At 43.3% G+C, this 23629-nt stretch overlaps 1 protein-coding gene across 2 annotated transcripts in view; it reads left to right on the plus strand.

The window, feature by feature from the left end:
- TMEM243 (transmembrane protein 243) overlaps window positions 1-23629 on the plus strand; it is a 237280-nt gene that overhangs the window by 105589 nt on the left and 108062 nt on the right. For both annotated transcript variants that reach the window (XM_086919729.1, XM_086919734.1), the window contains exon 3: window positions 12684-12734. In XM_086919729.1, the coding sequence (XP_086775855.1) occupies window positions 12684-12734 (51 nt within the window). The remainder of the gene's footprint in view (window positions 1-12683; window positions 12735-23629) is intronic.

Consider the following 23629-nt stretch of genomic DNA (forward strand, 5'->3'; position numbering starts at 1 on the left):
GTGCACGTTGCAATTTTAGACCTGCAGGCTCCCCCTCCTGCGCAGAGATCCACAAGCTTAACCGCTGATCCAACAGCCACGGCCCCTCAGTAAGAATAAAATGTCCTTGTTTTTAGACAAGTTACTGTTCAAACCCAGAATTGCTATGGACCATCCTTAAAATCTCTTCCTTTTTACATTTTAACCCTTTCTGTGCTCCCGTAGGCCAACAGCTGACGGGAGCACTCCCTCCCTGGTGCTGCGAACGACCGTTGACCGACGCAGCCCCGTCCACCCTTTAGAACGTCCGCACCGCAACAGAATTGCTGCCGCAGTTAAGGCGTTAAAAACTTAAAGGCTACCGTAACCTAAACAAAACCCTACTTGTGCATGTTCCTGTTTAACAAAAACTGTTTTGCTCATACACTATGCAAATAACTACTGCCAAATATGAATAACCACTCACATTCAATCAATACTTTCTTGTTATTAATAACTCTCACACTTTCCTCACTATTACTTAACTGTAGGAGCAGCAGTGCAAAAAAGAAGGCTGAGAGTAGGGGGTCCTGTGGTTATGTGAGAATTCTAAGTTCTATGTTCTTTAAAGAAGCTCCTGCAGTAGTGGTAATAAAGGTTATTGCATAATGTTAGCATCCGGGTCTTGCCATAAAATCTGTACCAATGAACATCATGGCCAGTTGGAGTCTACAGTATAGGAAAACTGCCAGTGCATTACCTCACCTGGTTATTTTCCTGCATATCTATTCATATAAATCACCCATTACTTCAATTCACATGATTTTCAGTACGTTATCATAGGTTGCCTCAAGCGTAGGTCTCAGCAGCCTTTCAAAGGAGGCATGCAATGGAGTCAGCCATGAGGGGGAATAATAAAAAGAACCTTGAAATGCAGCGCAAAACTACAAGTCCCAGCCAAACCTGCAAAACCGGATCGACCTTTCCGTCACAGGACCCATAAGACACTCGGACTTCAAAGGAAGTGATTCCAGATTGTACCACCTGAGGTAATGGATTTAATTAATCCCTGTCCTGTGAACGGAGATGACGAATGGTCCCACGGAGGCAGCCCGTGAAAGTACAAAGGGCGGAACTTTTTAGACTCAGCAGGCTTGTGGAATTCTGCTGCACGCAAGTTACAGGCGCAATCCTTTGAAAAAAGTCCAGGAGGACTGAAACGCGTCAGGAATGCCTAATTGAACAACATCTAAAATAAAATAAATCCCTTCATTGCTGAGGTGGCGGCTCGTTTCCCTTTTCAGGAGAAAAAGTTTGTTTTTCATAAATATGGCGTGGTTCAGCCAAGAGGATCGCACCACCAGCAAAGCGCACCACAGCTTCCCGCATTGAACCATGTGGTAGGACTCGTGCAAACGAAACAGGGTCAGCTGGTGCACCCGAAGACTGGACTTCGGTATGGTGTCTCAGCAGCCTTTCAAAGGAGGCATGCAATGGAGTCAGCCATGAGGGGGAATAATAAAAAGAACCTTGAAATGCAGCGCAAAACTACAAGTCCCAGCCAAACCTGCAAAACCGGATCGACCTTTCCGTCACAGGACCCATAAGACACTCGGACTTCAAAGGAAGTGATTCCAGATTGTACCACCTGAGGTAATGGATTTAATTAATCCCTGTCCTGTGAACGGAGATGACGAATGGTCCCACGGAGGCAGCCCGTGAAAGTACAAAGGGCGGAACTTTTTAGACTCAGCAGGCTTGTGGAATTCTGCTGCACGCAAGTTACAGGCGCAATCCTTTGAAAAAAGTCCAGGAGGACTGAAACGCGTCAGGAATGCCTAATTGAACAACATCTAAAATAAAATAAATCCCTTCATTGCTGAGATGGCGGCTCGTTTCCCTTTTCAGGAGAAAAAGTTTGTTTTTCATATATATATATATATATATATATATATATATATATATATATATATATATATATATATACACACATACATCAATCTTGTCCTTTTATTTCCTAGGTTATATTCCCTTCTGTATTGTTGCACTGATTAATCCTTTTTCTTTCAGCGGTGTGCAGTCTGTTATAATCCATTTCCCTTTTTAGCTATCTACAGTTCCTGTCAGCTATATGTGGATGTGTTAGTAATAAAGCTTTATTCCTTGGATGTGTCTATTTTCCTTTACTTTTCAGGCTATGTCTAGATTGCTAGTTATTGTGATGTTATAATTTACTATTGTCTAATAAAGGGACCCCAGTTCTTAGTGAACTATTGTGTAACTGTTGTTTTCTTATAATAAAGTTAACCTTTCTTCTAGTCAGATGCTGTTATGTGGACGGATGCGCCTCCCGTCCGGGTAAATGGTAACTGAGCAAGGGAGTAGAGGAGCACTTGAATCAGGGAATAACCTTTGCATATTGTAATTTTTGCCATTCTTGTGTGAAAGGATTGACCTGTCTATCTATCAAATAACCTATAATATTACATTCTCAGTAGATATTGGATAGAGAAACTTCCCAACATAGAAAGAGAGAAAGAGCTGAAGGTATTCATACGACAGTGATCGTCGGTGTGTAGCGGCGTTAATGGGAGCATTGATTGTGATCAATGTGTATACCCACAAGATTGTGGCTTGAGAGAGCACCGGAGGGACACGGTGTGTAATGAGATCGACGCTAGGGAAAGTGGCGTTAGTGAGAGCATTGACCGTGGTCAATGTGTATACCCACAGGATTGTGGCCTGTGCGAGCACTGATTGTGGTCAGTGTGTAATGAGATCGCCGCTAGGGAAAGTGGCGTTAGTGAGAGCATTGACCGTGGTCAATGTGTATACCCACAGGATTGTGGCTTGTGCGAGCACTGATTGTGATCAGTGTGTAATGGTAAGTTATCGGAACTGCCCCCTTCACTATGAGTAGGAGGGTAGCATAGTCTGGGTCTGAGTTGCCGCGAGATTATAAGGTATGAGTGTGGTGTAGAGCATGGAAGTTCTTAGTAATCAGTGAGTATTCCTAGTAATCCTATAGATTTATTGGTGTTTTTGATGATATGAGCTTGTATATTGCTAATTCCCCATCCTCAGGTAGGTACCCAGGTGCCTTGGTAAGTAGGTCCTGAGGAGGGAGGTGGTTACGTTTCGGCTGGATTGGTGGTGTCTTGGTGAGCTGATTCTATCTGGTCCGAAAATCCGGTCGTTACAGATGCCCTCAGTAATTTTTTGACTGGCTCTTTTCCGACTTTTTGGTGGCTCTTTTTGGGAGTTCTTCTCTCCTAGTGTGAAGATGTCACTTAAGAAACCGGCCAGTTTTAAACCATGTGGTGCAATTTGCACACTTTGTGCCCTACGGGAGCTTGGAGCGTGACTACATCTCCAAGGCCTTTGAGGACTTCTGTACTGTGTACCCGAAAGGCTGCTCTCTACCGGATGACTACCCAATGCTCAAGATCCCTTTCATGCAAAAGGTCCCGGGATTGTTTACAGAACTGCACCCAGTGATCTTCGTCGTACTCTGTTTCGTCATATAAGCCTCACAGGCATAAACAACATTTTTAAAAAAATTGTCAATATTCGACTTCGCCGCGCCAGTTGAAGTCTTCCGACGAAGCGCAGAGGGATTAGCACTCCAGGCCTCCGGATCCGCTCTGCGCTTCTCTGACCTTCCCAGAGCCGGAGCGACCCACACCAAGCTTAATGAATTTTATGAGGCTATGCACCGTCTATTGGAACAGTCTGGATGCTCTGGAGTGCTTTCGGGCCGTTGCGTTCGTCGTGGGTGTCAGTCAGGCCCTTTGAAACCCCTGCTGGATCCAGAGTAGAGCTGCCAGTGATACAGAAACCTTCAGCATCCCCATCATCATTCCTGGGACCGACATGGAGCTGGATGGGCGGCGTCCGATGCCAGTTCCATCACCGATTGGGACCATGCTGTCTGGATCAGTGCCAGTTACTCTTGGCAGGCCTGGAGAGGGAGATCAGTTTGAGCGGTCTAAAGACCCTTATGGATATCCACATCTCTTAGATGAATATGGGGACAACCGGTATGAGGCACTGTTGGAGAGCAGTGGGTTCAACATTTGCTTGGTCTCTCCTCCTACGGAGACTACGGAGAAAGAAGCCTCTTTTGCTATAGTGGTGCGCAGAGCAGCTGATGTCTTGGACCTTCAGTTGCCCATGGTGGAATTCAAGACAAACGTCTTGACAGGGGTGCTTCAGCCAAGAGTCGCTCCCTCTGAACTTTTACTCCCTTTTATTGACTCTCTTATGGATGTCCTATTTGGGGCACGGTCCAAGCCCTGCACAGGGGCTTCTGTGCATTGGACGTTTGCCCGCTGCCATTGCCCCCTCTTGGGGAACCCAAGTTTCTTTACCCAGCACCCCACTCTGGAGAGCCTCCACCTCTAGGACAAACCCTGACATGTTCCCTACCACCCGACTGATGGGGAATCCAAGAGGAGAGAGAATGTTCTTCCGCCAGCCTTTTGGGCCGATATTCGCATTCGACCTGGGATTCGGTTGCACAAATGCCGTCTGTGGAATAGGCCTAGCCGTGCTCTCCCAAGCTATTGCTGGGGGAAGAGACGCAGCAAATGTCACCATACGATATGGACTGAACTTGGCTGACATGTTAGGTAGAGCGATTTCATCATCTGTGGCTGTGCAGTGAGTGACCAGTGCTTAATCTGTACAACAACAAAATGTAAATGCCAGTGCTCTCCTCAGGAGGCCTCTGCAGCTTACACCACACATTATCCCTTCTATGCTGCCAATGATTGTGACAACACAACTATAAATCTTCACACTCTTACAAGTGTGTCAGTTCGGACTATTTCAGGCCCTCAAAGCTGTAAGAATGGCGTAGGCGACATAATTTTTAATGTAGATTGAATTAATAAATAACTGGTGTTGTGGTCATCTCTAAATTAGCCAGTCCGCGCTACCTTGTGGCAGCATGTCGACAATTAAGTCCTGGTGCTCGCACTGGAAACCCCTGGCTCAAAGCACTGGCGGCGCTACGCCTGGTTAAGAATGACTGTTTATTTAAGGGGATGTTCAAGCCTTGCTTGCCCACGTGCCCTTTGATGGTGCACAGGTTTTGTAGAGAAGGCGAATTTAGCACTACAGAGCTTTAAAGCCAGTACAGCTACTGCCAGGTCCTTGGGCTTGTCCACAGGCCCTCTTCACTCTCGTCAGTCCTCTTTCTGCCCCTTTCGTGGCCATGGAAGGGGCCTCCAAACGAGCCAACAGGATTCCCAACCTTTTTGTGGCAGAGGACGCAGGTCCCCTCTGAAATACATGGAGTATGAGGAACAATCCATGTTGTCCCGTGAGGAAGCAAATGAAAATTGCAAAAATGGCGATTTGTGTCTCTTGAAGCAGGGCGATATCCATTGTATGATGCTCAAGCTAGGCAAGCTCCCATCAAGCATTGCGAGAATTATTAATTCAAGTTATGTTCCAGCTAACGAGTCTCAGCAGGGTGACTTAGTATATTGTATTTCAGGTACCTTTATTTTTCTATTTATTTCACTTATAAAGTGCACTATCACCCCGAGAGGCATCTTGGCGCTGGCATGCTCGAAAGAAAAAAAGGAAGGGGCAGCTGATAACAGGCTAAGGAATTATGGAAAAAAACATGTTTTCAAGTGCCTTCTAAAAGCAAGAAGGCCGGTGACCTGCCTGAGTTCAGTGGGAAGAGAGTTACAGAGCTTGGCCGCGGCCACACTGAACGATCTACCTCCTGCTCTGGATCTCCTAAACCTCGGTACGGTCGCCAACCTGGCCGAGGAGGAGCGTAGATTGCTGGCCGGCACATGCCATGAAAACTTCCTTTGTAAGCAGGCAGGGCCTAACCCGTGGATGGCTTTAAAGGTCAGACAGAGGGACTTAAATATCACCCTATGCCTCACTGGGAGCCAATGCAGCTGAGCCAGAGCCCCTGAGGAGGAAGATCTAGTTGGCCACCCCAGGGCTAATTTTGCAGCTGCAGACTGGAGTCTCTGGAGTCTGTCCATGAGATAGCTAGGGGACTCTAGCAGCAAGGCGTTGCAGTAGTCTAACCTACTGAGCACGGTACAATGCACCACCTTCATCCGAGCAAGGGACGGTAACAAGGGCAGAATATTTCTCAGGAGGCGAATGATGGTCAAGCAGCCAGCTGCCACCTTTGAAACCTGTGCCTCCAGGGTGAGATCACTATTGAACATCACACCCAGATTCCATACTACCTTCACAGGCTGGACCAGTGGAGAAAAATCCATTGGCCAGAAGTTGCTGGGTAGAAGAGATTGTACCCTGGGCCTTGGGCAATATAACACCTCGGTCTTTCCTGTGTTAAATTGCAAAGAGTTGGCTTTCAACCTTTCTGCTGTGGCTCGCAGGCAGTTGTGATATTCCTCCAAAGAGGTAGATTCATTTCCCTCCAAGGAAAGAATCAACTGCGTGTCATCGGCGTAGTTGACAATTTCGATCTTATATTGTTTGATGACCGCTATTAAGGGCTTCATATAAATGTTAAAAAGTATCGGGCTAACGAGGGACACCATGCGAGATGGTAGAGAAGGAGGATTGAAAGAGAGGAAGGGACACAGCTTGTTCCCTACCCTGGAGGAAGGACTCAAACCACCCAAGGGCACTCCCTGCAACCCCTACCTCTCTCAACCTATCCAACAAAATGCCATGGTTCACCCTATCGAAGGCGGCAGACAGGTCAAGCAGGATCAAAACCCCTGCCTGTCCCCTGTCTGCCCGCCAACGTAGCTCATCCAACACGGTCACAAGGGCCGTCTCAGTGCCATGAGCTGGACGGAAGCCAAATTGAACCTCCTCCAGGAGCTTGTGCTGTTCAAGGTGTCTGGAGAGGGTGCCTGCCACCACCCGCTCTACAATTTTTTTTGGATAAGGTAGGAGCGAGATAGGCCTAAAGTTCTTAAGGCAGTCCGGATCAAGGGTGGGCTTTTTCAGTAAGGGGGTCACTACCGCTTGTTTCCACTGAGGTTGAACCACTCCAGTAGCAAGCGACTGGTTACACACCAGCCGAAGTGTGGGGAAGAGCTCTAGCTCGAACTCCTTTCAGATTTCTAGAGGGAGCGGGTCCAGCGGAGACCCAGATGTAATACCAAAGGCCACGTCCCTGAACTCCTCTGCAGACAGCTGCGCAAATTCTACAAGGAGCTCAACTCCTCCCAGTTCATAAATTGCCCCAGGAGTCGACAGGCTGCCACAATCAGCTCCTGCCAGAGATTGTTGCTGCTCCACCCCCAGGTCATCAATAATCAATTTGATTTTTTCCTGAAAGAACCTAGCTAGGTTCTCACAGAGTTCCTGAGAGGGGGGTATTCATTCTTGGCACAATCTGGACTAGTAAGGCTAGTCAGGATATTAAATATGCTGAGAGTGCTGTTCGGGGCGTCAAGAATAACACTCGAGAAGTACTCTGCCTTAGCTCTGTGGATCTCCTTCTAATAGCCCCCCCCCCCCGCTTAGCTTTCCAAGCAAGCCTGTCCCTGTCCAGGTACACATGCCTCCACCTTCTGTCTGCTTGTTTACATTCCAGTCTCAAATGTTTGAGGCTGTCTGTAAACCAGGGTGCTAAAGGTCTCCCCCTGCTCCTATGATGTTTAAAAGGAGCAGAGGTTTCCAGCGCCGAAGTAATCGAGCAGAGGGCAGCGTAATACACCTCAACCTGTAAGGCGGAGGCAAAGCATTCCTCAACCATGAACGTGGGTGATGCACCTTTTTTAACGAGCAAGGGAATGCCAGTCCGTGCTGACATACTCCCTTACTTGACCAGATGTCCCTGCAATAGGCGTGCCTGCCTTTACAAAAAACTTAATCAGGGAGTGGTCTGTCCAGGACATAGGTAGCACATCCCCAACAGTGAGGAGGTTGGTCTCAGAGAAAATCCTATCCAGCAGATGACCTCCTGAATGGGTAGCCTGTAGAATTCGCTGTGAGAGACCAAGGGCCTCACACGAGTGTATCATATTAAGGAATCCTGTATTCAAAGTGCCATTCAGCCACAGGTTAAAATCCCGAGGATCACCAAATGGCTATGAATGACAGCTATATTGGAAAACAATTCCAGTAGCGCCTGCTGCTGGACTAGCGTGAAGACCCCCGGAGGTCTATAACAGATGATACACGTTAAAAGAAGCCTCTGTGAGTTCTTAATAGAGAAGCCAAGTAATTCACAGCCATTGCACTCTTCAACGTCTATGACATTCAAGTCAGTTGTGTCTCTAAAAATCACACCCACCCCGCCCCCCCTCCCACTAGTTCTGGGCTTGTGGCGCATTTTAAACCGTGGCAGGCAGGCATTCCCAGCATCAACTTCGCACCCCTGCGCCGTCCAAGTTTCAGTCATACACAAGAAGTCAAGTTTGTTAGTCTCCAACACCAGTTGAATATCAACACTGTGTTTAGGGAGAGACCTCCCATTCAAAAGCCCACCGGCTATTTCAGGTACCTATGTAACTTGGACGGACGTAATGTGAGTGTATAAGTGTATGCACTATTCCCTACAACAGATAACCTCCTAGTGGCGTAGGAGTATAAAGGCAAGCGTTTTATAACCTCCTGGCAAATAACCCTCAAAGCTAAAGGGGGGGGGGGGAGGGGGAATAACGGTACAGTGACTCTCCTGATCACTACAATTGCACTCCACACATGGGGTGCAAAACAAATCGCATCGCACTCTGATCAGATCCTGTTTCAAAAATGACTGTCAGTGTTATGTATTTTGCTTTTAGTCATTGTTGGTTAAGCTAGTAGCAGCACCCTTGTGATTTTCTTGGCAAGATCCAAGGCTGCTGGATTTGGATCTCATTCCTCCTTGTCTCAAGTGGGTGTCATATATTTGCACTGCTTCCGGATTTGTTAAAAAAAAAAAAAATCTACTTTTCCATTATATCTGACTCTTAACTTAGCTGGATACTTCATTGACAATCTAATGGATTTTTTTTTACTTATTGGCTTCCAGAAAAGTGTGTCAAGCATCCTGTACCAGCTTTGTATTATCAGGTAGGATGCCAAAGGGGAACTCTATATTGGAGTTCTGGATTTGCCCTATATAAATGGAGCACAAAATCTCTATCGCTGTAATTAAGAAGGCATGCTACTATTATTGGGGTTTGTCCAGGTCTAGGGGCTAAAATCTTACGCACGCTCTCCCTTCAGTGAACAACCCGGTTAAGGCTGCTTATCCAAAAATGGACTCCAGCATCTCCTCCACAAATTTCTCGATCTTAGATTTCGATGTGAACTCTGCTCCGGGTCCTCGTTTTTAGGCTTGACCATTTTGATTTCCCCTGCCACTTTAGTCAATGTATCCGTTGCTCCACGGGTAGTTTTGTCCACATTAGAAATTCAAGTCTCTGCTGCAGTGTGTCGTTGATCATACTTGTCTGTTTGTTGCTTTGATTGATACATTCGCACATACCTCTATTTTCCCATCTAAAGGTTGCTTAAAGAAATAAAAGCAAGCCTACAAAGTGACAACTTCACTATCATGGGGACCCATTTATTTTCCTGCAGGTCCTCTATCTGGCCAGTCCAGTTCGGTTGCAGCATGACAATTTTCCTATGCTTTGTTACACTGATGATACACACACTCTGTTTCTTTACTGCAGCATTGTCCTCCTGCGTATCCAAGGTCACAGACCCCAACAGCTTGTGGTCAAACTTATAGGGTCATCAACCTGTAAAGGAAACCACTGTAGCAGCTAAAGGGCCAGGAGTGCATATGTTGAATAAGGTCAGCCAGCCCACCCCTCTGCAGCAACACCCAGCTAGGCATGAGTACTGCAGCAGAGATGCCTGGCTCAGTCAGTTCTGGGCTTTCAGCCCACAGTGGCAGAAAGCCCTGATGGGCTGCTGAGGGATACTCGGGCTGTGTGGCTTCAATCAGGAGCTCCCTCACGCAGCTTGCTCGCTCAGCGCACTATACTGAATGCCGCCTGGTTGTGAACGACACACCTTTGTCTGCATTCAGGCTTCTTGCGTCGTCTCTGAACCTCAAGCTCCTCTCTCCAGCTGCTTCAGTCATTCAGGAGCTCGGGTGAACAACTGTGACCACTGGATTGTTAGAAGGGTGTTGTTTGCCACTTTTCCAATTGGGCTGGTGTAGCAAACTGCTTACGTGGCAATGTCGTAGCTTGCCTTTACTGCCACCCCGACCCTTTCAAACTTACATAGAGGTTAACTTGGTTTCTTGAATACGTTCCAGCTTCAGCTGCCTCTAAAACAATTAACACAGGGCATTCATCTGCATAAACTTTTAGAACTTCCTGTGCATCTCTAACTTTTTAAAATGTGGAAAAGCTCCAAACTTGTAGTTCACTGCATCCCGTAGTTCTTTTTTTTAAACATATTTGCAGAATAATTTAGTTAACTCAGAAATCGTGAAAACAAGCAATTTGCTTGTGGATATTACCGAGGTTTGCGAGTGCTGAATGGGCCTTGGCTATAGTCCTTTTCTGTGCTATGTCCACCTGTTCATCTTTCTGTTGTAAACACAGTGTGATTGGCTCAGTTATCATACATGGGTTGACTGGATAGCCTGCTACTGGGATTCTGGCTATTAGGGCATTATTTCTCCAGGATCGGTTTATCCTCAAACCTGCTTAAAATGATCTTACCATTTTGCATGGTTTCACTTATGTTGTACTCTCCAAATTGTGCACTTTTGATTTCACAAGATTATAGTCAAACTCCCACAACAGTCTCGTAACGCAAAGATTTCCTTTCACGCTCAGAAGGGATTTGGGGAAAAATGTGTCAGTAACAAGAATGTACATTTATTTACAAATAGAATGTGGAATACAACAGCTAAGTTGCAAAAGGGTCACATCTTTTAAAAAACTAGGAATATGTTTGGAGAAAAAATTCTTGCTTATTAACTCTTTTTTAAAGAGAAACATATAAACATTACCTTCGAAGATACACGTGAGATTCTTTGTGGTGATGTTGCAGGCTTTCAAAAATGTATGTTGACACTTAAGCACAGGAAACGCCCCAGAAAACTGGGATCTTTTTTTAACTCAACAGAGCTCTGCATCCTTGCTTTAGAGGGTCTTCTATATCCAAGTGAACTTTGTACTTGGCACGCTGAGTGACGACTGGACAAAGTCTGAACCTCAAGTTAATTCATATAGGTACTAGAGTGACCAAGCATGGCACGTAGAAGGTTCAGTGAATGTTACAAATGTCTCAGTCGTATATTCCACAGCCACATGCCTTGTTTGTTGATTCTCTTTGGTTTTCTTAAAAACTAAAGGTTTTTGGGTTACACAGAAGGGAAAAGGGAAAATCAGCATACAGTTCTCCTTTTGCCCCTCTGCCCCCAATTTGTCCATTCTACAAATCCTGCTATATTGCCTGCGAGGCAGCAAGTTTGACATTGAGCAGACTTCAAGCCCTGCAAATGGTCTGCCATATAGCCTGTGCTGTAAAGTCATGGACATGTAGCATTAAATCCATCGTGCCCCTCCGAGCAAGATCCAAAGGACCAAATCCTAGGCTGGCACTGGAAAGAGCAGAACCTCAAATATGAGAATGTAGAGAGACCGTACTAAGACAATCCAGTCCATACTTTGAAATGACTCTTCAGATGGAAGGGCGAAGCGATCTGTTCAGTAAGGCTTTGACTACTGAAAAGCAGAACTCCTTGTCAACTTGACAGCAATGTTAATTTTAAGAAGAGAATATTGATGACAGCAGTTACATCCTCACTTCTTTCAAACAGTCATTGTTACCCTCGGAGTATATCATTTTGTAAGGGATTTAAATTAGCCCTAATATTTGAGATGTAGATATGTGAGGTGTGGGTCAAATGGACAGGCATCTCATTTGGCATTAACCCTTGCTTACCCCCAACCACTCCTCTGATGGTGCTGCCTCAAACTGCTCCATGAAGGAATGATAATCTTAAAGGATAGCCTGCTTTACCAAGGTTCATTCCACAGAGGGCTCTTTGAAGAGACACTGCTATGGGTTCTGTCTGCTAGTCTTACAAGAGAAACTGCGTATGATGAATTTAGTTGAAAGGCTGGTCATAAGGGTCCTCAGAGAAAGGAGGAGCTTCAAAAAGTATATAAAATATAAGGGCAGTATATAAAATATAAGGGCTGCCACAGTTGCCTTGCATGTACATAGTTCCTTTCATTTGTACATTAGTTCTTTCAATTTTAGATCTTATTTCATTGGATGTCATTTATATATGACCGGTAATATCATTTTCGTTCATATTTGAATTGTATTCCTTTGCCTTTTCCTTTATTTTGTACAGAATAGTATTTACTCCAAATTGTCTTTTGTACAAACAAGTATTGATCACCATGACTAAGAATGGTTATTTTCTTACTTTTTACTAAAAAAAAGTTAATAAAACATTTGAAAACAGTACTGGTCTTGTCAAAAAAGTACATCTGGTTGTCGTGCCACATCACATTCGATCTCAAACACATAGTACGGTACCCATCAACACTACCTTAACACATAATCGTACTACAACTACATAACCATGAACAAATCGGTTCTGCCAGTGCTTTATTATCTGTGTAGTCTATTTTTCAGTTGTTTTTATCCGGTTAAAATGAGGCCTGGTGTTTTGTTACATGAAAGCAGTTCAATTTATATGAGTAAAGTCTCAAGTTGCCCATGTATAACAAAACTGCAAATACATATTGTAAAAAGCATGCCCTAATTACTTTTATTTTGAATTTCAGGATAGAATAATCAATTTAGTGGTTGGTGGACTAACGTCCTTGCTTGTTGTAGTAAGTATTTCTGGACTTTTTCTTATTTTCATTTAGTAATGGATTGATATTCTTTTATTGTCCTAACATGGCTTGATGTAAGAAATAACAAGTCTTTATATCCGCTACTGACGCTTGTTGTCAAGACAAGAAGTTATGTCTTTGACCATCTTCATTGCTACACTCATACTCTGAACCTGAGATCTTCTTACAATTACCTTTTGGCCACTCTAAAAATCACCCTGCAGTGACTCTATATTCCAGCTCTTGAACATTGTAGGTCCACTCCAGTGGACCCCTAAATACTTGTTGAAATGCTAGTAGCGTAGATGGTCTGCACATCAGTGCCAATTATCCACACATGACAACTATATTATGTTATGTGTATTTGTAAAGCAAGCTAATCATGCATGAGGGTATCCAGGGGCTGTGCAGTTGAAATTAGCTGCTGCTTCCTTGGAGTGAGTATTCGAAAATCCAGGTCTTCTGCTTCTTGCGGAACTCAAGAAGTGATAAGGAGGTCCTGATGTGGGGAGAGAGGTCGTTCCATGTCTTGGGGGCAGTGTAGCAGAAAGTGCAGCCTCCAGCTGTTGCTTTGTGGATGCAGGATACATTTGAAGTGAGTCCATTTGTGTATGGGGAGCAAATTAAGTTCTCTGAGATGTGGGGTAATATGGTTGCGGTGAAGAAGGTTGAAGATGAGCCTTGCTGACGCATTTTGGATGTGTTGGCGCCTGTACAGGAGCTTTTTAGGAAATCCTTTGTAGAGTGCGTTACTGTAGTCAATTCTGCTGGTTATCCGGGCCTGTGTAACTGTCTTCCTGGTGTTTACTGGTAGTCATATGAAGATCTTTTGCAGCATCTTCAGGATGTGGAAGCAAGTGGAGTTCACTGATTTTACTTGGGCAGTCATGTTGAGCATGCTGTCCCTGATGATTGTATGATTTTTTTTGGCGTGTGAGGTGGGTAGAGGGTGTATGGTCGAGATCTGTTGGCCACCAGGTGAAGTCCCAGGACGAGAATTTTCTGCAATACTTCACCACTACAGTTTTGTCTGTGTTGCGTTTGACGCAGTTGGATTTCATCCAAGAGGCCCCTCGGTCTTCCAGGTGATGAAGTTGTTTTTTATTGTAGAGGTCTTGCCCGATAGGGAGAGTATCAGTTGGTGTCACCTGCATAGGAGACTATGTTGATGTGTGATCTGATGAGGTCCGCCAGTAGGGTCATGTAGTTGTTGAAAAGCGTCAGGCTCCAGGAAGATCCATTACGGACTCCGCATATGAGGTGCTTGAGGTCCGATGTATTGGGTGGCAGATTGACTTTCTGGGATTGTTTTGTGAGGAAGGAGCCGATACAGGGGATGGTGGGTCCTTCGATGGTTGTTTCATTAAGTCCACTGATGAGAGTGGAGTGGGAGATGATGTGAAGGCTGCTAAGATGTTGACTAGTATGAGGGCCACAGTATCTCCACGGCCAAGGATCAGCCTGATATTGTCTGTGGCTGCGACAATGGCGGACGAGGTACTGTGGCTTGGACGAAAACTGGGTTCTGTGGGGTCTATGACCTAGTGTGCATTGAGGTAGTGAACCAGTTGCTTGTTGATGGCTTTCTCTATCACCTTGGCTGGTTAGGGTGGAAGGGAGATCGTACAGTTGTTTGCTAGTTGAGTAGGGTCTGCCGAAGGTTTCTTCAGCAGTGCTTTGACCCTTGCGTGTTTCCAGGCATTCAGGAATGTTTCTGAGGTGATGGAGCTGTTCAGGATGCGAGTGAGGGCTTCGCTGTTGGAGAAGGTGCCCATATTTTAGATTTGATGGGGGCAGGGGTCTATTGGAGACCCAGAGTGCTTGCCCTCATGATGTTGGCTGTTTCTTCTGTGGTGAAAGCTTCACAGACAGTCAGGGTATTTCTGTGGATGTTTATGAGTAGGCTCATGGTGAGGGAGCAGTGTTCCAGTTACCCTCTTATTGGCTCTTAATCCACTTCACTCCCACAGTTCTTGTTTACAGTAAACGTGTATGAAAGAGTTTCAAAATTGTATTGCTTTTTAATAAATAACTTTCATTACATAAATAAATTCATTCAGAACCTAGTCTAGTAAACATACAGTAAAATAATTTGCATTATTTAAAGGGGTTGTGTCATCTACATTAATCTGTTTATATTTGGAAGACCTACCTAGAACTTTAGAGGCAACGTGCTCCTTTTCCTACAAGGCTGATCGCTCTCATATGCCGTGTTTAATGCACGCGGATGATTTGGTTACCATAGATGGCACGTAAATCGGTCTGAGATGAAAATGAAATGCTCAATCAAGTTAATGCATATCAAACCTTACTGCGTTTAACTTGGATAAGACTAAGGTTGTGGCATTTGGCGCTAAACTGACTAAATTTGCTGTTGGTTATAGGCGATAAGAAAGTTGAATATGGCCTGAAAAGAAGTATTTGGGATTTATGTTTTAAGCTATAAACTGGGTCTATCCTAAATCTTAAATGTAAATATTGGAGCAGAATTTTGAAAGAATGAACCTACATAACTTTGATACCATCCTGTCTTGTCCCTTATTCATGTATAATAGTTGCGTTACTTTAAGAGTATTGCACATATAAAAGCTTTCGTATTTGTCTGTCTGCTACACTAATGGCCGATTTATGTTATTTTGTAATGTATTAAACTCAGCCAGCTCACATGTTGCTCATTTATTATCAATCTTTTTAGAAGCATAGCCAAAACATTCACCAACTCTTCATTATAAGTGTGGTTCTGGTGATTTCTGTTCTATTCTTGAGAGGAGTGCAAACATATTAATAGTGGACTATGCCTTTTCAAACTTGTTGGAAGTTGAAGCTACTTTGCACTTTATTATGGCAGATTTAAGTCCTTGGGGAATGTATTTGTTCTCATGTCACATGTTTTCTGATCAATCCATACAATATAACACCTGTGATCACGTGTAGAGCTGCCTGGATAAAATACATTGGATTGTTTTTTAGGCAGTTTGAAATGTGAATACTGCTGCTCTGTTTCACTTAGAATAGTCACTTCTAAGCCAGCCTTCAGTGGACAAGAAACAATCACCCCATTATTAAAATAACATTTGGAAAGCTTTACATTTAATTGCACCCCTTTACATTCGACTATTAGCAGCGAACATTGTGTAAACCGAAACATCTGCAGAATTAGATAAAACCAATAATACAACTATTACTGTGATAAACATGTTAATTGAAAGGTCAGGAAATACACATTTTATAAGAATTACTCATTTCTTTTAGTCATGTCAGTTTGTCAGGCAATGTTGCTTCAGCTATTGAGGTCTAGTACGAGTAAATCCCTGTACCAGGTGCTCTTCCAACAGCTCCTTGATCAACCACATTTGGAACGATCTTAATCGGAGCAGTTGTTGTGCAAATCTCTGATGGCTGTGCTGTTATGACACTAGCAACAGGTGTTGGTACAGTTGCAATATAAGCAGTAACACCTAGAGGTATCACTGTAGAAACATTCTCAACTCGGGTAGGCATAACATTCGATATAACAGGTTGCACAATAGGCTGGGCCATCTGTAATAGTCTTTCGATCTGTATCGCATTTGGGTCAACAAGGACTGTTGCCACTGTTGCGTTAGATGTCAAAACAACCTTTGTGTTTGTTACAGGGGCCATATAAAGGGGTGGGTGCTTGGCTATCAATGTGTCCAAAATGTAATCCCGTAAATCCCTATTGGAATCTGATTTCTTTCCATCTTTTTCATCTTCATTTCCCTGTGCTCTATTATTTTTCAGCTTTTCATTTTTTTTGGTAGTAGTGGCTAGATACAGTCTAGTCCCCTCGACTATGGCCTTCGTCCATTGTAAGAGGCGCAGACAGGTTATTTGTGGAAGGAACTTTATTTAAGTTCATAGGAACAACCCCAAGACATGTCCTCTCTCAACAACTGCCTGCTCTCCTGTCCCTGGTCCAGCTCCAGAACTCTCACATGCTGGTTACCTTGGGAAGAATGAAAGGCATGTTGCTTGGACACCATATCAAGATACAACAGTCCACCTCTGTTGTTCCTCATCCCATCTAGCATCTGTATAATTAAGAACTGCTCTCTTGGTCCTGTTTTGATATTTTTCCTTCTCCTTAGCATGTGCTGTTTTCTCCCAAGCATTTAATGCTTCGTATTATGTTGGTCTGGCTGGTGGCTTCATCTCTCTCAGCTTTTTTCTTGATCTTTCAATAATTCTTGATTCAAATGTACCATATCTTGTAGAACTCGAAGGACCCTCATTTTCAGTGATTTTGCATCATTGACAAAGCCACAAATATGGATGCAAACTCCTGTTCGTTGGCATATAATGTGCTGGTGTATCCTAAGGATGTACCTCCTTACCTTCCCATAGTAGAATTGTTAAATCGCCTTTCACAAAACCGTTTAGAGTTTTAAAACATTTCATGATTTCGGATTATTCAACAAATAACAATTTAATTCTAATCGCCAATGTTTTGATTCTACTCTACTCCAATCTCTTTTCTCCTAACCTGCTATAGCTTTAATATTTGAAAACTAGTTAACAAATCTCACTGTTACACTTGCACAAATACTGACCTATGGCAGCGCAACACTCTGTGTCGTCCTCAACCAATAGCAGAGCAACAGTACACCAACAAGCCAACCAATCCCAGTGTGGCACACTATGATGTATGATCTCACACATTGCAGTGGTTCACCATCCTTTATAATTGTTCCCTTACACAAAATGCTGCAACTCCTAGCAAACTTAAATAAACAATCTTTGCTTGCTGCTCTAAAAAAACAAGTCAATCCAGCAATCGAAAAATTTATGTTTTGAAGCCCTCCGACTTTTCCACAAAGGAAGATTTTCCCCACACTCAAATGAAATCTCGAACAGCGGAAAATCACCCTAATCAATGTAGTTTCATCTTTGTGCAGTATTAGTACATTCACAACAATTTGTTATAATCCCTATCTCAAATGTGCAGTTGACAGTACCTCCGCCCTACACCACAAATTTTTAGCAGACAAGAAAACCATAAATTATTACTTACATACTCTTATTTATCTATCCCGGGACCTTAGACTACTTTGGAGTACGATAACCTCACCAACATCTTCACAAAAATACATCAATAAAAACAATTCATGACACATAACCCTCTTGATACTCACACTTCCAATACTGTAACCTCCTTCAAAACTTCACCTCGCTCATCTTCTAATTTTGAGCTTTGGAACCTGGGCATTACTCTAACTTGGGGGTAATTATTTACAGCTCCTCTTCTCGTAACAAAAACTGTCCTCCTGCTACCAATTTTGCTGGAGCTGGGATTTCGTTATAAATAAAATCTCAGTTTACGAACATCAGGACAAATCTTCACTGTTGTTTCAGGCCCATGGATCTTTGTTGTTGTTTTAGAGAAGATCAAGAGTTTTACATCACATAAAATTATAATCACAATCACTAATTTATTTTCAAACAATGCGTTTGTTATAAATTAATGGGGTTTATTTAATGCAATCTTATAAATTAAGGGGGTTTATTTAATCCAATCTTTTAGTAATTCATATTTTTTTATCACAAGTCAATTCTTATTAATCGCAATCATCAAATTGGAACAAAAATCAATATTAGTCATTCAAATACTCATAATAAAAGTATAAAGCGTGTTCCATAACGGAAAGAATCCCTAGGAATGGGGAGTAAAAGGTGTCAGTCAAAACCCATAAAGAATTCTAGTTCAAGAGAGTGATCAAAAGTATAACCATAAAGCTTTTACATCAAAAGTCACGTAATTCAAAATCAATTAAAGCAGAACTTCTCATACAGAGAGGTTCAAGAAACTCAGAGTCTTAAAGCAAGATGGAACAAGTAACAGGAGATTGTCATAAGGGTCTGTGGGAGTAAAAGGAGTGGTGGCCTACTCTAGGAACACACGCTTATTATTTCAACACATTTTATCAGTGTTGCAGTTAGTGTTTTCTTTGTTTTTCAGCCAGCGGTTTAATCTGTTCTACTTGTAAATCCTTTTCTCATTCAAAACTATTTTCCCATGAGGGAGTCGTCCTATCTATTGGTCAAAATAACAGGTTTATTCATATATTAGCCACGAACATTGTGTTACTAGACACATCTGCAGAATTATACGAAAACATTTATGCAACTATTATTCATTATAAGAAACATCTTCATGGAAAGTTCAGGAAATAACCATTTTCTACGACTTGAGCATTTCTTTTAGTAATGTCAGTTTGGTAGGCAATGTTGCTTCAGCTCTTGAGGCCTAGTAAGAATAAATCCAGTTGCCTACTACAATTTTTGCTTTTCAAATGCATTTTATTTTTCATTACACCTAATGTTAATTCTCTGCACATTAATGTAAACTGTATTATTTAAGCTCGCCCCCATTAGTCTCTCTCTCTGTTCACCTGCTGTAAGAGGATCATGGTTCCTGTTGGGAGACAGGAGCAGGGGATGCCACTTATCACACTTTATACAAGAGGTGGACAACTGCAGTTCTAGTGAAAAGAACAACTCTCCACTGAGGTAATAGCTTGTATTCTGAAGGGAGCCTAGAGCCCTGTTGAATGAGGAGATGTCCAATTCCTAGTTCTGCCCCGGTGTGGGGTTCCAGCTAGGAAGTCTTCTGGAGACAGTGAGAGCTGGTAGTTGTCCCTTTGTACCGTTCAGGCGTTCAGTATTTGGCATCTGGCCCTTCTACCACCTCGTCTCTTCATTGGAATGCAGCAAAAATGAACATATTAAAGATCAGAGTGCTGAGCTAATGCCCTGTGCAGGGGGAAAAGGCAATTGTAATCTCAATGTTTGCATTCATCTTAGAGCTTGAAGGGCGTTGGCAGCAGACAAAATGTTTAAGTGAACCACAGCCATCCGCACTATTTATTTATTTTTTATAAGACCTCTTCTTTTTTGTCTGGAAGGGGTTTTGGAAGGGTACAACATAAAATAGGCAAACCTCCATGGCTTTGTATTTTACATATCCAACAGGGAAAAAGTTAAAGATGCAGGTCTCTGGTACAAATAAATGTGGAAAAGTCCACACTAACTTTAAAACTGTTCTTACCAAATTTAATGAATGAATCAACTGGGTATCTTAAAAACTCAATGCAATCACTCTGGAAGTGGATAGTATGTAGGTTAGACTAGCAAAGAAAAAGAAAGTTCGTAAAAAAGTATAAGTGAATTAAACTTGGTCCCTCATTCAAGCAAGCATTGTCAAACCCGGTAGGTTTGGTTTAGTCCTTTCACTGCCCTGTTGACCTATTTATATTTTTTGAAAGGGCATTCACAAAGTAGTTCTAGAGGCTTCTCCATTTTTGTATTCTACAAATGGGAGAAAATAGCCTTCCCTTGCCGGGAGTGGGTGGAAAGGAGTTTGCCAGTTCCGGATCCTTTCCGAGCCATGGCAACTCCTTAATGAGTTAGCTCTGTGCTTGCTTCCGAGCTTGGAATATGCCTGTGACATCACTGGTCTTGTCAAACAGATATCGGATAGGTCTGAAAGGTATTCCATAGCCTTTTCCGGCTCCAAGGATCGAGCTGGTGAGTGGGGCTACTGGAGGGCCTAGGGACAGCTATTACTGGTCTCTGTTTTACCATAGCCATATCTGCCGGCTAGAGGCATTTTGTTTCTGTTGTTGAAAGGAAGGTAGGGAGAAGGGAGAGAGGACCGGAGGAGTAAAATGGTCCTCCTACCGTCTCCGCCACCAGTTTACTATTTGTTACTCAGTACCTGGCATTCAACATTGTATAAGTGTAATGTGCTCGTGCTAATCATTGGTGGATGATTCCAGATTTATTGGATGATTCCAGATTCATCAGTGCTGGCATTTACAAGTTTTTCCTAACATCAGCATCTTTGGTTACTTGCTCATGAATACTGAGAATTGGAACGCCCCTAATAGTTTCAAATTCCGTTTTTTATTTTTGTATTTCTTTACAACACATACTGTTTATCTAATCATTGTAGATATGCTGGGGACTAGTCTGATTTGAATACCAGATTTACATACTCTTTAGTTCTTGTTGCTAGAGTACTGGACCATGTCTGACCTGAAGGAGTTTGGAGACAAATAATGGAGACTGGAACCTACAGGGACAAATAGCAGATGCAAATTTGGTCTGGATACCTTTTACGGGGAATGCTTAAGTGAGAACTGTCTCAAATATCAACAAGCATTTGCAATGCAAAAGGTCTCTCATTTACGTGAGTTTCAGCTACTGGTTTTGTAAATGACAATGCCTTTTATTTATGTTTTGAAAACCAAAACCTAAATAAAAGGCATTGCCATTTACAGTGCCAATAGCTCAAACTTGCGTAAATGCGAGATCTATTGCATTGCAAATACTTGTTTACTTATGTGTTTTCATATAGTGGACGAGCTGTTGACATTGCGCAAAGGCAGCCGCTTGTTTAAATTTACTTTAAGTGAAAGTGCGATGCAAAATTAAACATGCACCGCCATTTCCAAAGCCCCTAATGGGGAAAAAAGTGCTTACACGACTAAAGAAAGGAGACCGTGTAACGCCACCACTACCCGATCCAGTCTGGATGGGCCAGAGAAAAAGGCGACAGGACTGTAACAAAGACTCCAGGATCCTTTACCGCATTTTTTTGTACAAAAAACCCCTAAACTTAAATGGTCTCACTTGCCACCTTTGGGGGACGTAGACTTTCCACTGGCCCAATAAACACCAGAGCCATCATTCCATTGCATCTAAAACATACCGGCTCCGGATTTGATATTTTTTCCGTTTATTTGGTTTCTGCATGCTGCAGTTTCACGCAGAAGTGCGGTGCCGCCGCCCTGGTTAACCCCAACCACCAGTGTTTCCTGTGTCTGCTTCCAAATAACCTACTTGGGGTTTTAAGCGAAAATACTGCATTGACCCACACAGAAGTACCGAGAACAGAAACAGAACAACAGACTGGAGATGGGAGGATAGGGAAGTCTCGGGGTGACATGGGGCCTGTGCCCCCTCTCTATTTGTCCTGAACCGTTTGCGCACCACCAACACAGCTGATGAGTAAAACACTGACCCATTTATTTGTTTATGCGTTTTCATATAGCGGACTTAAGTTTCAACAAACGAAGGACAAGTAAAACACGGACGAGCTGTCGCCATTGCACAAAGGCAGCCGCTTGTTTATATTTGCCTCGCACTTTCACTTCAAGTGAAAGCACGATGCAAAAATAAACACGCCCCAGCATTTCCAAAGCCCCTAATGGGAAAAAAAGTGCTTTCACAACTAAACAAGGAGACATTATAACGCCGCCAGTACACAATCTAGTCCGGATGGGCTGGCGTAAAAGGCGACAGGGCGGTAAGCAAGAAGAATGATCTCCAATTACGAGCCAGCGTTTAGCATAAACGATGACGCCAGCCAATCAAACTGATGGGCGTGGCTACAAGTCCACTACAGAAATTTGATTGATTACACATGCGCTCTCCAGCGCTAGGTCTGCGAGACCTGAAAAGGGCTCATCACTTAAAGGTGTGAGGGTGAGTAGGGCAGGGCATGTAGAAGCCTCAGCATTTCAAGGGTTAAGCCATTATCTGTACTTCCCTGCAGGAAGCAATTATATAAAATGACCAACTATTTGCATCTGATCCCATTTTCTAGTACTTTAAACGATCACACATGGCAAATACTGCTTCACAATTCTACGTGTTAGAGATGCATTGTAGAAAGCCCTCTTTTAAAAATAATCAGCTGTAATAGTCTAGACTAGTCTGTGTGGAGAAGTGTGGATCACTGGTTAAAGGAGGCAGACCTGGAAGCAGAGGTCAGCCCGGGACCAGGGTTCAATTCCCGGCTCGGCGGGGTCTTGAGTCCTAAAATGTCCATGGACTCGACAATTCCCGCTCCGGTGCCTACTCGATTCACGGGTTCACACTCTGCGACTCTGGGCAATAGCTTGCTTAATCTCCACAAATGCCCCTCGCGGCGTGATGCCTGGCTTTCACCTTGCGGATACCCTGCCGGGATTATCTCACAGGGGAATACCAGGACGGGTTCCCTAAGCAAGCGCTTAGAAACCGCTCGGTGATTTGCGCTATATAAATTCCTGTACATTTACATTTAGTGTAGAGGAAATTATTAAATTCTCCACAATTGCAATGAAGTGTGTGCAGGCCTGGAGGGATGAGTGGTGCTTTGGCAATCTATGTGAGCTTCTCTATTGTCAGAGAGAAGAGCAAATACTTGGTACCAATATGCATGTGTTTGTATTTGTTGAGGTTTAATGTTGCAATTTGAAGTTTGCCTAGGGGTAATCTGATGGTAATGAGGAGTCTTCTGAAGAACATGGGTTTGTCAAAAATAAACCCATTGTTTTGATTTTAGCTATGCAATCCTCTTAAAATTATGCCCTTTCTGGTCATCTCGGAAGATGGGTGCCTAATGGTTATTTCAGATCTACTTTGAGAATGGCAGCATCTGCACTTGAGCATCAAAAGGCTTCATGGTGTCCCATATCAAACTATGGCTAGGAAATGCAGTGAGAGTTTCTTCCTTTGGGTGAGCTGAGGAGTCTTCTGTCGCAGTTACTGTGGATAATGATGAAAGTGAAGGTGCTCTGGATAGATTTAGAGATGAAATGCCTCAGGCCTTGAACGTTATACACAAGTGAAGGCCTACCACTTAGTCAAATCAGTGACTGCTGCCTATTTTCTGTCTGTTTCAAAGCCTTCTCAGAGAAAGTCTGCTGTAGAAGTTAGAAAGAGGAAAGAATAAAGAAGAGGGAGTATATAAAACTGAATTGCTTCACTAAACTTCTTGGAGGGGGTGAGTAAAGTTATTAAAAATCTGGCTGAACGTGGGAGAAATGACACATATTGAATCAGTATGAAGAGTAACCAACGAATGCCCTAAAATGGTCGACACT

The sequence above is a fragment of the Lissotriton vulgaris genome, chromosome 1_1 (assembly GCF_964263255.1).
Source record: "Lissotriton vulgaris chromosome 1_1, aLisVul1.2, whole genome shotgun sequence".
NCBI lineage: Eukaryota > Metazoa > Chordata > Amphibia > Caudata > Salamandridae > Lissotriton > Lissotriton vulgaris.